At 41.8% G+C, this 12,500-nt stretch overlaps 1 protein-coding gene across 1 annotated transcript in view; it reads right to left on the reverse strand.

Annotated features, from left to right (window-relative positions):
- The window catches only part of pygb (phosphorylase, glycogen; brain), a 20,094-nt gene that overhangs the window by 6,909 nt on the left and 685 nt on the right, over positions 1–12,500 (reverse strand). The window contains exons 2-12 of the mRNA XM_047821467.1: positions 7,882–7,983; positions 7,549–7,627; positions 7,130–7,233; positions 6,794–6,925; positions 6,321–6,432; positions 2,729–2,811; positions 2,135–2,278; positions 1,396–1,488; positions 1,137–1,283; positions 303–466; positions 84–198 (exon numbers count right to left, since the gene is read on the reverse strand). Coding sequence (XP_047677423.1) covers positions 84–198; positions 303–466; positions 1,137–1,283; positions 1,396–1,488; positions 2,135–2,278; positions 2,729–2,811; positions 6,321–6,432; positions 6,794–6,925; positions 7,130–7,233; positions 7,549–7,627; positions 7,882–7,983 — 1,275 coding nt within the window. The remainder of the gene's footprint in view (positions 1–83; positions 199–302; positions 467–1,136; positions 1,284–1,395; positions 1,489–2,134; positions 2,279–2,728; positions 2,812–6,320; positions 6,433–6,793; positions 6,926–7,129; positions 7,234–7,548; positions 7,628–7,881; positions 7,984–12,500) is intronic.

Consider the following 12,500-nt stretch of genomic DNA (forward strand, 5'->3'; position numbering starts at 1 on the left):
GTTGCAGGAAACTCAGAGAACAAAGACACTGATTCAGACCTCTTTTGCACTTTAAACCACAAAAAGCCCTCAGCGAGCTTTACCTCAGCGATGACCTCAGCCAGGCCGGGGTTACAGAGCAGGAGCCAGCGCCGGGGGGTGATGCCGTTCGTCTTGTTCTGAAACTTCTCTGGCTCGATGTCGCAGAAGTCTTTAAAACTTCAGAGAAAAATAAAAACTTCAGATTTAGAGCTCAGCCATGTACCTACAGTACTTCAACACCAGATTAAAGATGAAGCAAGTTCATTTTCTTCCACACTCACACTGTAGTTTTGACGATTTCAGAGTGGATGCGAGCGACTCCGTTGACGGCGTGCGATCCCACCACACACAGATGAGCCATGTTTATTCTCTTGGGATCGCCCTCCTCAATCAGAGACATCCTGCGGAGACGATCCGTGTCCCCTGGATACAGGGCTGCTGTTTTCTGTGATTATAAATTCATTCCACAACATAATGTCATCAAGGACAGACAGATGGACAGGATTCACAAAGAGATAGAAGGTAAAGCAAAATTTAAAGACAGACAGAGAAGAAAGGACACACATACAGATTTAGGGAAGAGGGACTAAGGAAGTAACAGAAAGAGACAGACAGGGAGAAGGCTGGACAGACAGAAGGAAGAAAGAGAGAGCAAGATAAGAAAACAAAAGGATAGACAAATAGACTAATAGGGAAACAAATAGGTGGACTGACTGGCAGATAGAAAAGCAAAGAGGCTGATGAACAGATAGAAAGGCTGATAGGCAGCAATATATGGACACAGAACAAAAGGAGAGATGGATAAATGGACAGAGTGATGGATAGTGAAATCGGAAAGCAGACAGAGAGAAAATGTAAACTTATGGATAGACAGAGTCTGTGGAAGGAAGACAGACTGAAAAAGACACAGAATAACAGATGGACAGATGAGCAGAAGATGGAGAAACAGTTTATTTCACACTTTGTTAAGAAAGAGGACGTTTCATCAGTTACATGACAAAACATTGTGAAGTATTTTACATTTCTAATGTACTTGGTGTAGCCCCAGCCTGAGTGTGTGTGTGTGTGTGTGTGTGTGTGTGTGTGTGTGCTCGTGTGTGTGCGCGTGTACTAACATGGAGGTGACGCTGGTTGATCTCATAGATGATCTGCAGGTGTCTGGGAAGAAGTTTCTCAAACATATAGACAGGCCAGCGCTCCAGAGCTTCTGGGAGCACCGTATGGTTCGTGTACGCACACGTCTTGGTGGTGATCTCCCATGCCTACACACACACACACACACACACACACACACACACACACGTTTATAACAGCATATGACTTGCTCAAAATTTCTCATCAGCGACTCATAAGCGTCGTGTTCTGTAACTTCACCTTGTCCCAGGACAGTTTCTCCACATCCAGGAGGATCCTCATGAGCTCAGGAATGGCCAGAGCAGGGTGTGTGTCATTCAACTGGATTGCTACCTTAAAAGCGAGAGAGAGAGAGAAAAAGAGATTTATTTTATTTGTAGGAAAACCAAAATGATGAGAGATTTAGCCATTTTAAATAAAAAAAAAGGTGTGGCTTTCAGTTTAAATAAGCAAATGTACACACAACATTAAGCCCATATAAAGAAATGAATGCAACTCAGTAGGCGTGGCCAGAGGAGCATAGATACAGATGTGGGTGTGGCTTTGCTTCGATATGTAGATATGTGTTATTAGCCAGTTAGCTAACTGGGATTGACAAGTTAGCAGGTAGCAAAACTAATAGGTTGTGAGTTTGGATCCTTTTTTGGAATGAAGGGTTTAAAGAAGCAGTTTTTAATTTTTAAAGCTCTCCTCTGTCTGTAAGGAAAACACCAAAAAAAAAACATCTGCCTCTGTTGAAAGTGTGTGCCTCAAGAGCTGCCTTTTACCATAAAGGGGAAAGCTGAGAGGGTGTTCTGGTTGGAGACGGACCTAATGTCAAGGCCAGAAAAATGTAAATGGAGGTATTAAATAAAGAAAATACAAAGATCAGTCACACAGCCAGGGTGCAAGTTAAGATTTCTCGAAGGTACCTGTGATGTGGTTCAATTATTCCATTATACTTACAAAAAAAAATACAGCTTTAAAAAGTTTGCTTTACCTTTTCTGGAAAGTTTTCCATGGATGTGCGCACTTGGTCCCTGCTGCCAAATTTGGAGGATTTAAAGCGTCGGATGATGTCCTGTAGAGTGGCTGCCACCACAAAATACTCCTGCTTAAGACGGAGCTCCTTACCCTCAAAAAACTAACACACACACACACACACACACACACACACAAGTTGTAAATATGCTATAATTTTGGTACAGAGCCTCATATTTATGGTGCTTTTCTGACATGTCTGGCTTTTAAAAGGATTTATACACAAACTCATGTAGACAGGTGGCACATAGACAGGCACAACACATGCGCATGCACACACAAGAAAAGCTGCATGAATTAGAATAATGCTGAGTTTAAGATAAGCAGAAGTCTCTACTGTGGTTAAAGGCGAGTTACCACACTGAAACCTCATGTCCTTATTAGGACATATCTACGCAACCTGCTAGTGAAGACGTGCAAATACACTCGCCCACAGCACTCTTGCACTCCATTTCCTTAGCTCTCGGTGGCTTTTGACTTTAGTGGGGTGGAGTGAGATAAAGTAAACACTCCTGTATCAGGGTGTCCATTCATCACTCCCAGGTAAACTTACATTGTCATTGGGATAAAGCACTCGGGAGATGTTCTCCGCCAGGTTCCGGTCCAACACAGCCTGGATATAGTCTCCAACATTAACTACAGAAAAATGAAGTAATAAAAAAATAAAATAAAATAAAACACACATCACAAGATTTAGACAATTCCTATTAGCAAAAACAGTGCTATGTGATTAGTCATCAGCTGCAGCTACAATAACCAGCTCTATAAACCATGGCCTTTAATCACTAATCACTAGTTAACATGAATCTTTTGAAATAAACTATAACCATGATTTAAAAAGTTAATCTTTTTATATCTTGACTGTATTTTGTGATCTTGTGTTTCTGCTCTAGTTTGGAAATAGATAAAATGGAAAAAAAATGTGATTAGTTAAGAAAAATCATTCATTCATCTTCAGCAGCTGTTCTTTTCTGGAGGTTGGATCCAGAGCTGATCCCAAGAACAGTGTGTGAACTCTTCCCAGATGAAACGTCAGATACTGTTTACATCACCCTCACACTGGACAACAACTAATATTTATCATGTTTATTAAGCTGAGCAATTGAGGCTTAAGCTGCTCAGGTGCCTAGCAGTGGCAGCTTAGTGGATCTGGGATTCAAACTCACAACCTTCTGATCACTAGACCAATGCCTTAAGCACTCCTTAAAGGTTTTGAATGAAAAGAGAAGCCAAAGGAAACACACTGGCAACTTGTAGATCAGTGTGCCTCTGATTGTATCTTGTAACCAGTCCATCCAGGGTTTTGTGGAGGTTTTTCTTTTGTGATTGTTGTGTCCATAAGAATGCTTAATTTTGCTTAAACTTTCTTCAAAATTTGTGATGCATTTTCCCCCCTGAGTAAAACTGCTTGCATTGGCAAACCTTGTGAGCACAGGATCAGTCTTTTAAACTACTACCAGTAAAAACATTCTACAAGTAAATGCTTTCTATGTGAGCTATATTCCTGTTCAACACACATGCATGGACGAGACCATTGTCTGAATGAGTGTTTTTATGACGTCCCCTGAGGCGTCCTGACCCATATCTCCATACACACAGATTTGGGCACAGTGTACATGTGAAAACTCTCCCATAACTACACACAACTGGACAGGCCTCAAACTTCCTTTAAGACAAAGTGCTGCTTCAACAGAAAAGAGAAATCACAGAGAACTGTTCACATTAAACGCAAAGAAAGCTCTCTATTTAGGTTTGGTGTTAATCCTCATTGATGTTTATAGTCAGTAATGAGAGTTCATGCTAACAGGGAAAAGAGTGGGTTTGTATTTGGTGCACTGGATTTATTTCATTACCGTGTTTGGTATTGAATTCGTCCATGTTGTTCTTTGAGCACACAAACATTGGAAATGACGCTATTCAGAAGATTGTTCAACGTTACTTCTCGCTCTGGATGGTTGATCTTGATGTTAACTATTTATGGCTTGTAGTGGGGGTCAGCACAGGACCGTCTCTCTGCTTCATCGACAGCACCGTTCATGTCTGAGTTCATACTTTCAGTCTGCTTTTTCAATGTGTTAGATTACATTTACAGTGTTTGTTGATGCCTTTATCCAGAGCAACTTCCATTCATCTCATTTATACATATGAGGAGTGGTATTCTGGTTGTTCTGGGATGTAAACTAATGTTCTTCCAATCAGAAGTCCAACATCTTTACTACCATGCACTGGTTAAACCAATGAGTTACACATTTACGCTATTTGGCAAAAGCCCTTATCCAGAGAGACTTATATTTTTTAAATCTCATTTTACACAACTGAGTAGCCGAGGGGTTAAGGGCCTGGCTCTCTAGTAGCCGAGGGGTTAAGGGCCTGGCTCTCTAGTAGCCGAGGGGTTAAGGGCCTGGCTCTCTAGTAGCCGAGGGGTTAAGGGCCTGGCTCTCTAGTAGCCGAGGGGTTAAGGGCCTGGCTCTCTAGTAGCCGAGGGGTTAAGGGCCTGGCTCTCTAGTAGCCGAGGGGTTAAGGGCCTGGCTCTCTAGTAGCCGAGGGGTTAAGGGCCTGGCTCTCTAGTAGCCGAGGGGTTAAGGGCCTGGCTCTCTAGTAGCCGAGGGGTTAAGGGCCTGGCTCTCTAGTAGCCGAGGGGTTAAGGGCCTGGCTCTCTAGTAGCCGAGGGGTTAAGGGCCTGGCTCTCTAGTAGCCGAGGGGTTAAGGGCCTGGCTCTCTAGTAGCCGAGGGGTTAAGGGCCTGGCTCTCTAGTAGCCGAGGGGTTAAGGGCCTGGCTCTCTAGTAGCCGAGGGGTTAAGGGCCTGGCTCTCTAGTAGCCGAGGGGTTAAGGGCCTGGCTCTCTAGTAGCCGAGGGGTTAAGGGCCTGGCTCTCTAGTAGCCGAGGGGTTAAGGGCCTGGCTCTCTAGTAGCCGAGGGGTTAAGGGCCTGGCTCTCTAGTAGCCGAGGGGTTAAGGGCCTGGCTCTCTAGTAGCCGAGGGGTTAAGGGCCTGGCTCTCTAGTAGCCGAGGGGTTAAGGGCCTGGCTCTCTAGTAGCCGAGGGGTTAAGGGCCTGGCTCTTTAGTAGCCGAGGGGTTAAGGGCCTGGCTCTTTAGTAACCGAGGGGTTAAGGGCCTGGCTCTTTAGTAGCCGAGGGGTTAAGGGCCTGGCTCTTTAGTAATCGAGGGTATAAAGAACAATTTACAATTAGAATTAAAATTGCATTATTTTCAGTCCAGTGTCTCCCAAATGAGAATGAGGTTCCCTTCTGAGTCATATCATCTTAGAACTTCCAGGATTTCCCAATTTCTCACAAAAATCAAACACTGCAATATCCGGATGAGACGAGTCATGTGAAATCAAAACACTCTTCAAATGTATATGCATTTAACACAAGTACAGCTGTAACACAAAAAGTCCATCTTAACTGCTTGGAAATTGAAAGAGGAATCCTGTGCTTGCAAATGCATTACAGCTAAGCCAAAGATTCTCAGCCCACACAATCCCGGATGGACTGTTCAGTGGGTTACACACTGGCTGGTTGCCAGATCCTCATTAGCCTTTTTTTAGTGGCAGTTAGTATTCTACAGAGATCTCGATGTCTCTGGCCACAAAATGTGAGAACATTTTCGACTTTGTGCATTTCCATTCATTATTTTTCCAGTTTATTTCTTCTTGTTAACTAAAAATCATTTTAAAAGTGCCTGCATTTCAAATTTAGCATGCCAAATATGAGCACTATGCTCTGTGATAATGGTTTTATGCTAAACTCAAGATAAAATTATGAATATCATTATAATTAACACTGAAACTATGTCTATGAATCACAAATATTCAGACAGTTTAATGACCAAAAGAGATCTCAAATCTGTATTCTGTCAAATAAAGACTCAAAATATTCATAGCTATATAAATCACTTTTTTCAATCAATTTTTAAAAAATATAACATTTATTTAATGATTGTTTTAAACAACTTAGATCAGAAATTTTCCAGAATAGAGGCTATTAAAAAATATAATTAACCTTATAAATAAGCAGTTTAATTAAATATGTTTGTATGACCGAGCATGTGTGTGTGTCAGTGTGCATGTGTGTGTGTGTGTGTGTGTGTGTGTGTGAGTGAGAGAGAGAGAGAGAGAGAGAGAGAGAGAGAGAGAGACCGTACATTCTTGAAGATTGAAGTCATTAGGTGCTTTAGCAGACCAAAGTCTCATGGTGTTAACGGTGTTGTTCTTGTAGCCAGGGACAGGCGTGTCGTACGGCATCGCCAGGATCACCTGCAACACAACTCAGAGATTAAAGCCATATAAACAAGAGAAAAGAACTTCAATAAAGAGTTTAAATACAAGAGAGTCAAGATGGACCAACAATATAATGCCCGATATTGTGAAACATTTGAAATAATAGGTTTCCTCTATCTGAAGTCAATTTTAAGAGTGAAATCAGGAAGTGAGTAAAATTAATACTAGTCACAAACACTCAAAATTGTACTGTGACGGAAGCTGAGCTGCTCGATTACGTACCAGAGGCAGTCCGTTCAGTTCCCAAGGGTGCTACGTGGAGTACCGTTTCACCTACAGTTCTGTTCAGTAGTGCACCAGTGATAAATAAACTAAAGTGAGATCAGAATTTGCTCACCTGAGTATCCACCCACTTAGGCCCCTCCTCTGTGTTCTCCACCCGGCCATAAAAATGCACTGGGAGCATGTACTCAGGACGGGCCTTCTCCCAGGGGTTACCATAGCGTAGCCAATCATCAGCTTCCTCCACCTGAGAGACAAACAGAGAACACATTATATCAGCTGGTTATTACTGACTGGACACACAGGTATGGAGAATAAGCTAGGTAATAAGTGCAGCTTGTTTTCTAAACAAACGTTACTTATGGGTAAAATACGGCAAGATACGATCCTCAATATGTGATTTACTTTCTACCGAATCAAGGACTAGTTGTGAGGAAACCGTTTGTCGTACCTGCCAACCGTTAGAGATTTTCTGGTTGAAGATTCCAAACTCGTACCGAATGCCGTAACCGTACGCTGCCAGACCGAGAGTTGCCAAAGAGTCCAGAAAACAGGCTGCAAGAAAGAAAGAAAGAAAAAGAAAAGAAAGAAAAACAGGGACCGACCGAAAAAAGATAGATGGACAGAAATTAAAACAGAAACAAAGAGAGAGAGAGACAGAAATAAAGACAGAGAGACAAACAGTATTAGAGAGAGACCATTGCATTATAAAGCTCCACTCTTGCAGGAAGGGAAATTACAGACCTCATTGCAAAACAGAAAAAAAAAAAAGTTGTGCGTGTGTGCAGAAGTGAGAGAGAGAGAGAGAGTGCAAGAAAGAAAGAAAGAAAGAAAGAAAGAAAGAAAGAAAGAAAGAGAGTGATCTGGTACCTGCAAGCCGGCCCAATCCACCATTCCCCAGTCCAGCGTCTTCCTCGATCTCTTCCAGTTCTTCCAGATCCAATCCAAGCTAAAACACACAAACAACACGACCACATACACACCATTAGCACAGCTGACAGTGTATAAAACTCTTTACACTCACACACTCTCTCACTCATAACTGTCTACTGTGTTAGCAGGTCACACTAAAAATTGATGAGATAGTAACTTGTAGCACAAGTCAAGAGTGAAGAACTCGTTTCAAATCGCCATCCAGTTCAAATTTCCTTTTCATTGTGTGATGTGTGATGTGATGTTCTCTACACTGGCTGTAGGATTCACCTGGTAAATGGCTTCATCACAGGCGTTCTGCAAGCCGAGGTTAATCATCGTGTTCTGCAGGGTTCTGCCCATGTAGAACTCCAGAGAGAGGTAGTGGATCCTCTGAGAGAGAGAGACAGAGACAGGAGAAACATTAAACCGTACACGTGTAATTCAAGTAATTAGCAAGTAACAGAAAAGTGTAACCTGAAACACACAGTAGCATAAGATCCTTTAGTGAAGGTAGAGAATGCGTACACACACGTTTATCACATCAGATCCCTCATCTACAGCCACCAGCGTTCCTTAGCTACGGTTAGCGCACACACTATAGCAGCTGTAATGTAAAGAACAACCTCACAACCTCAATAACCTCTTTTTATTCCTTACTTAAAATTAAAAAGAAAATAAATGACCTACACCAATACCAGCCACTGCACAAGCTGTTACTATAGAAACGATAACGAATTAAACCTAGCGCAGTGAAATAAAAAAGCGGATTTGAACTGCAGCCGAAAACGACATCGGAAAAATAAATCAACAGCTTCTAACCAATCAGATGTGAAAATTCAATAGTGTGTTGTTTTTTAATATCGGTCAATCTGTCGGAGCACAGAGTTCATTTCAGTCACTCGGAGAACCCAGTCATGAATAAAGCTGTGCCTCTTGGCTGTGGTCCAGGAAACAGTTTACTTTCTGGCTTCCTTGATAAGTTTCTCTTGTGCTTCTCCTTTCTGCACACAACTCAGGCCTTGCAGTGACTCTGCACTTTGACTTTCAGGTTAATTCCTTCAAACGGGAAGTCAAAATGGACACAGACAGACAGACAGAGACACAGACAGACACACTTGAAGACACAGACAGACACACTTGAAGACACAGACAGACACACTTGAAGACACAGACAGACACACTTGAAGACACAGACAGACACACTTGAAGACACAGACAGACAGACAGACAGACAGACAGACAGACAGACAGACAGACAGACACAGACAGACACAGACAGACACAGACAGACACAGACAGACACACACACACACACACACACAGACACACACACACACACAGACACACACACACACAGACAGACACACACAGACACACAGACACACACACACAGACACACACACACACAGACACACACACACACAGACACACACACACACAGACACACACACACAGACACACACACACAGACACACACACACAGACACACAACACAGACACACAAGAACACACACACAGAGACACACACAGACACACACACAGACACACACACAGACACACACAGACACACACACACACAGACACACACACAGACACACACACACACAGACACACACACACACAGACACACACACACACACAGACACACACACACACAGACACACACACACACAGACACACACACACACAGACACACACACACACAGACACACACACACACACAGACACACACACACACACAGACACACACACACACACACAGACACACACACACACACAGACACACACACACACACACACACAGACACACTTGAATGCAGGTATGTTTCAGAAAAGACTGAATTATCAATAGTAACGATGAAGAATCTGGACACAACGCTCTATAAATAGCCTTGAGGGGGTTCAGGATGCACTATACCCCACTGAGGCCTGGTCGTTTCACATGAACCTACAGGGCAAAGTTGCACGCTCTACTGCCCATACCATCATACAGCACAACTCAATCACAAGAAGCTTTTTCTAATGCACTACAACATCTGAACACGCATCAGAGATTATTAATTAAAAACACTGTTCTGGGGTCGGCATACACTGCTTATCCCTATTAGTATTACAATGCAAGAACTGATCCTAGATGGCAATTTGGAAGTGACACCATGACGTACAGATGTGAGCATTATTGTGGATTATTTGCATAAGACCGATATGTAAATACTAAAGCAACAAGAGTGGGACGAAGTACAGCAGCTCCAGCCATCGATCAGTACAAATATAATATAAGCAAGAGCTGGAGCTTGGAATTGTTTTTCTTTACCATTTGTCATCAATGAAACAGCAGGAATTGAGAAATCAGTAGAACAAGATCTCAGCCATCAGCTTTTTAGCAACTTTAACATCCATGAAAAGAAACCTGTCTTCTGACTGCATAAACATAACTGTTACATAACTCTCCATGATGCGCACAAAAATCTGTGGGCCTAAACTTCTGGAGCCTTAAACGTTGAGTCTGTTGATTAAAATTTAAGATGCTAGTAAGACCTCAATAAAATATTTTAATTCGAGAGCAAGGAGACAGTGCCACAACTCGTAGCTAAAACTTCAGCGGACGTCTTGGTGCCTTTTGGTCAACGATGTAAAAACATCGCTATGTTTATATATTAAAAAAAAAAAACTCTTAGAAGTAGACAACACACTTAACTAGCCTACAATCGTGCAGTACATGAACTCAATGTTGGCTACAATAATTTGGCTTTAAAGCTTTATTAAAGTTATGAGTTTGGATGATTTTACGAGACACAAAGCAAGTAAATCCGTGTTGGTCTGGTGTCCTGACGTACCACCAGTTGCCATGCTTTCCACTCTAGCTCAGATGTGGTGCATTAAAGATGTACAAACTACAAAGCTACAGAAATCAGGTCAAGCCACCCATCTGACCATATTAACCAGATTTAAAAATCCAGCTCAAAAAAAAAGACGTGTCAACCAACTTAGCCACAAAAAACATGCATTACTAAAAATAAATCAATAAAAATCCTCGCTATTCAAACCTTTCTTGCAGAATTACTAGCACTGTATTATACATGTTTGTCAAAAAAAAAAAAAAAACTTAAAAACAACCATCTGCAAAAAACCCAGAAATATTTCACAGCAAGCATACAACCAACTCTGACTGGTAGTTACAACATGTTCCTGTTATTTGCTCCGCCCACTTATTTTGGCACGTAAATCGAAAACAAACCTCTAGAATGTTTGTATCACCATGAGCTTAAGGCAAGCATTGTTGTCTTCTCACTCCATGTGTTTATACTTTCCTGGCTCAGCTGAATGGATTGTGTGTCTGGCTTCGACCACGCTAGTGCTTCTGAGCTGAGTCACTGTACAGCCGATGTGAGACGGAGGACGTGTGACGACTCGGTGCTGGAGTCAAACTGAAGAAATCGGGTTACGGTGAAATCGGTAGGATTGGTAGTGTGACGAAATGATTTGATATCTAACCAGAACATGGTGAGAAGTTTGATGATGAAACACCTGCAGGATGTGAAGGTGCTGAAATTTCTAGCATATTAATGTACGAGTAAGAACATGTTTGGGTTTTTCCAAAAGATTTACCATGATAAGCATAACATGAGCAGTGAACATTACATTCTAATATCAGCCACATGTTTTCACCTGTGAAAGATTTCTGAAGGTTACCGATAACCGACATCCTGAGAGAGCTCGCGCAACAACATTGGCTCATATTGATCTTCCCTTTGTAAATATATTGAGAAACAGTTCATTTCCTCTTTTAAACATTAGCTCTTACTGTATGTTGTTGTGGCAAAAGACCAGTAGATCAAATATCTAATTTATGAAAAGATCCTTTACTTTGCTTCCCTTTAGTTACTGACAGGGAATAATCCGATGAGGACATGATATTGATATTGATACATGATACTGGATGGAGCCAAATACAGGGCGATCTTAGATGAAAACCTGTTAGAGTCTGCAAAAGACTTGAGACTGAGGCGGAGGTTCACCTTCCAGCAAGACAATGACCCTAAACATACAGCCAGAGCTACAAAGGAGTTGTTTAGATCCAAGTATATGCATGTGTTAGAATGGCCCAGTCAAAGTCCAGACCTAAATCCATTTGAGAATCTTTGGCGAGACTTGAAAATCGCTGTTCACAGAAGCTCGCCATCCAATCTGACAGAGCTTGAGCTATTTTGCAAAGAATAGGCAAAAATTTCACTCTCTAGATGTGCAAAGCCGTTAGAGACAAACCCCAAAAGACCTGCAGCTGTAAATGCAGCTAAAGGTGGTTCTACAAAGTATTGACTCAGTGGAGCTGAATACAAACGCACTCCACACTTTTCAGATATTTATTTGTAAATAAAATTTGGACGCTACTTATCATTTTCTTTCCACTTCACAATTATGTGCCACTTTGTGGTGGTCTATCACAAAATCCTAATAAAATACATTTCTGTTTGTGGTTGCAACCTGTCAAAATGTGGAAATGTTTAGTGGGTATGAATACTTTTGCAAGGCACTGTAGATATATGTAGGAAGACTTTGTGGTAGTTTTTGTGCAAAACAAGTGTATGACCGTCAGAAGTGCAGTGTGATTATGTAAAAAATGTGTTGTGTAATATCCAACACAGTAGATGTGTACGCAAAATCAGTAGGCCTGTCCATCACCTCCGTCGTCCCCATAGTTTCCCCAACCTCGTCGTTGACTCGTTGCAGAATCAACCCCCTAAAACTAAAACATAATAACAAGCCCACTGATGCATTTAAAATGAAAACAAAGTCTACAAACAGCCCTAAACAAATAAACAAACAAACAAAAAGTCAGTCTGTCATCATGAGAACCCTTTGGTTTTTAATGGGAAGTCATAAAACACACCTAGCATTAAATTAGT

Source organism: Tachysurus fulvidraco, chromosome 12, assembly GCF_022655615.1.
Source record: "Tachysurus fulvidraco isolate hzauxx_2018 chromosome 12, HZAU_PFXX_2.0, whole genome shotgun sequence".
In the NCBI taxonomy this organism is placed as follows: Eukaryota; Metazoa; Chordata; class Actinopteri; order Siluriformes; family Bagridae; genus Tachysurus; species Tachysurus fulvidraco.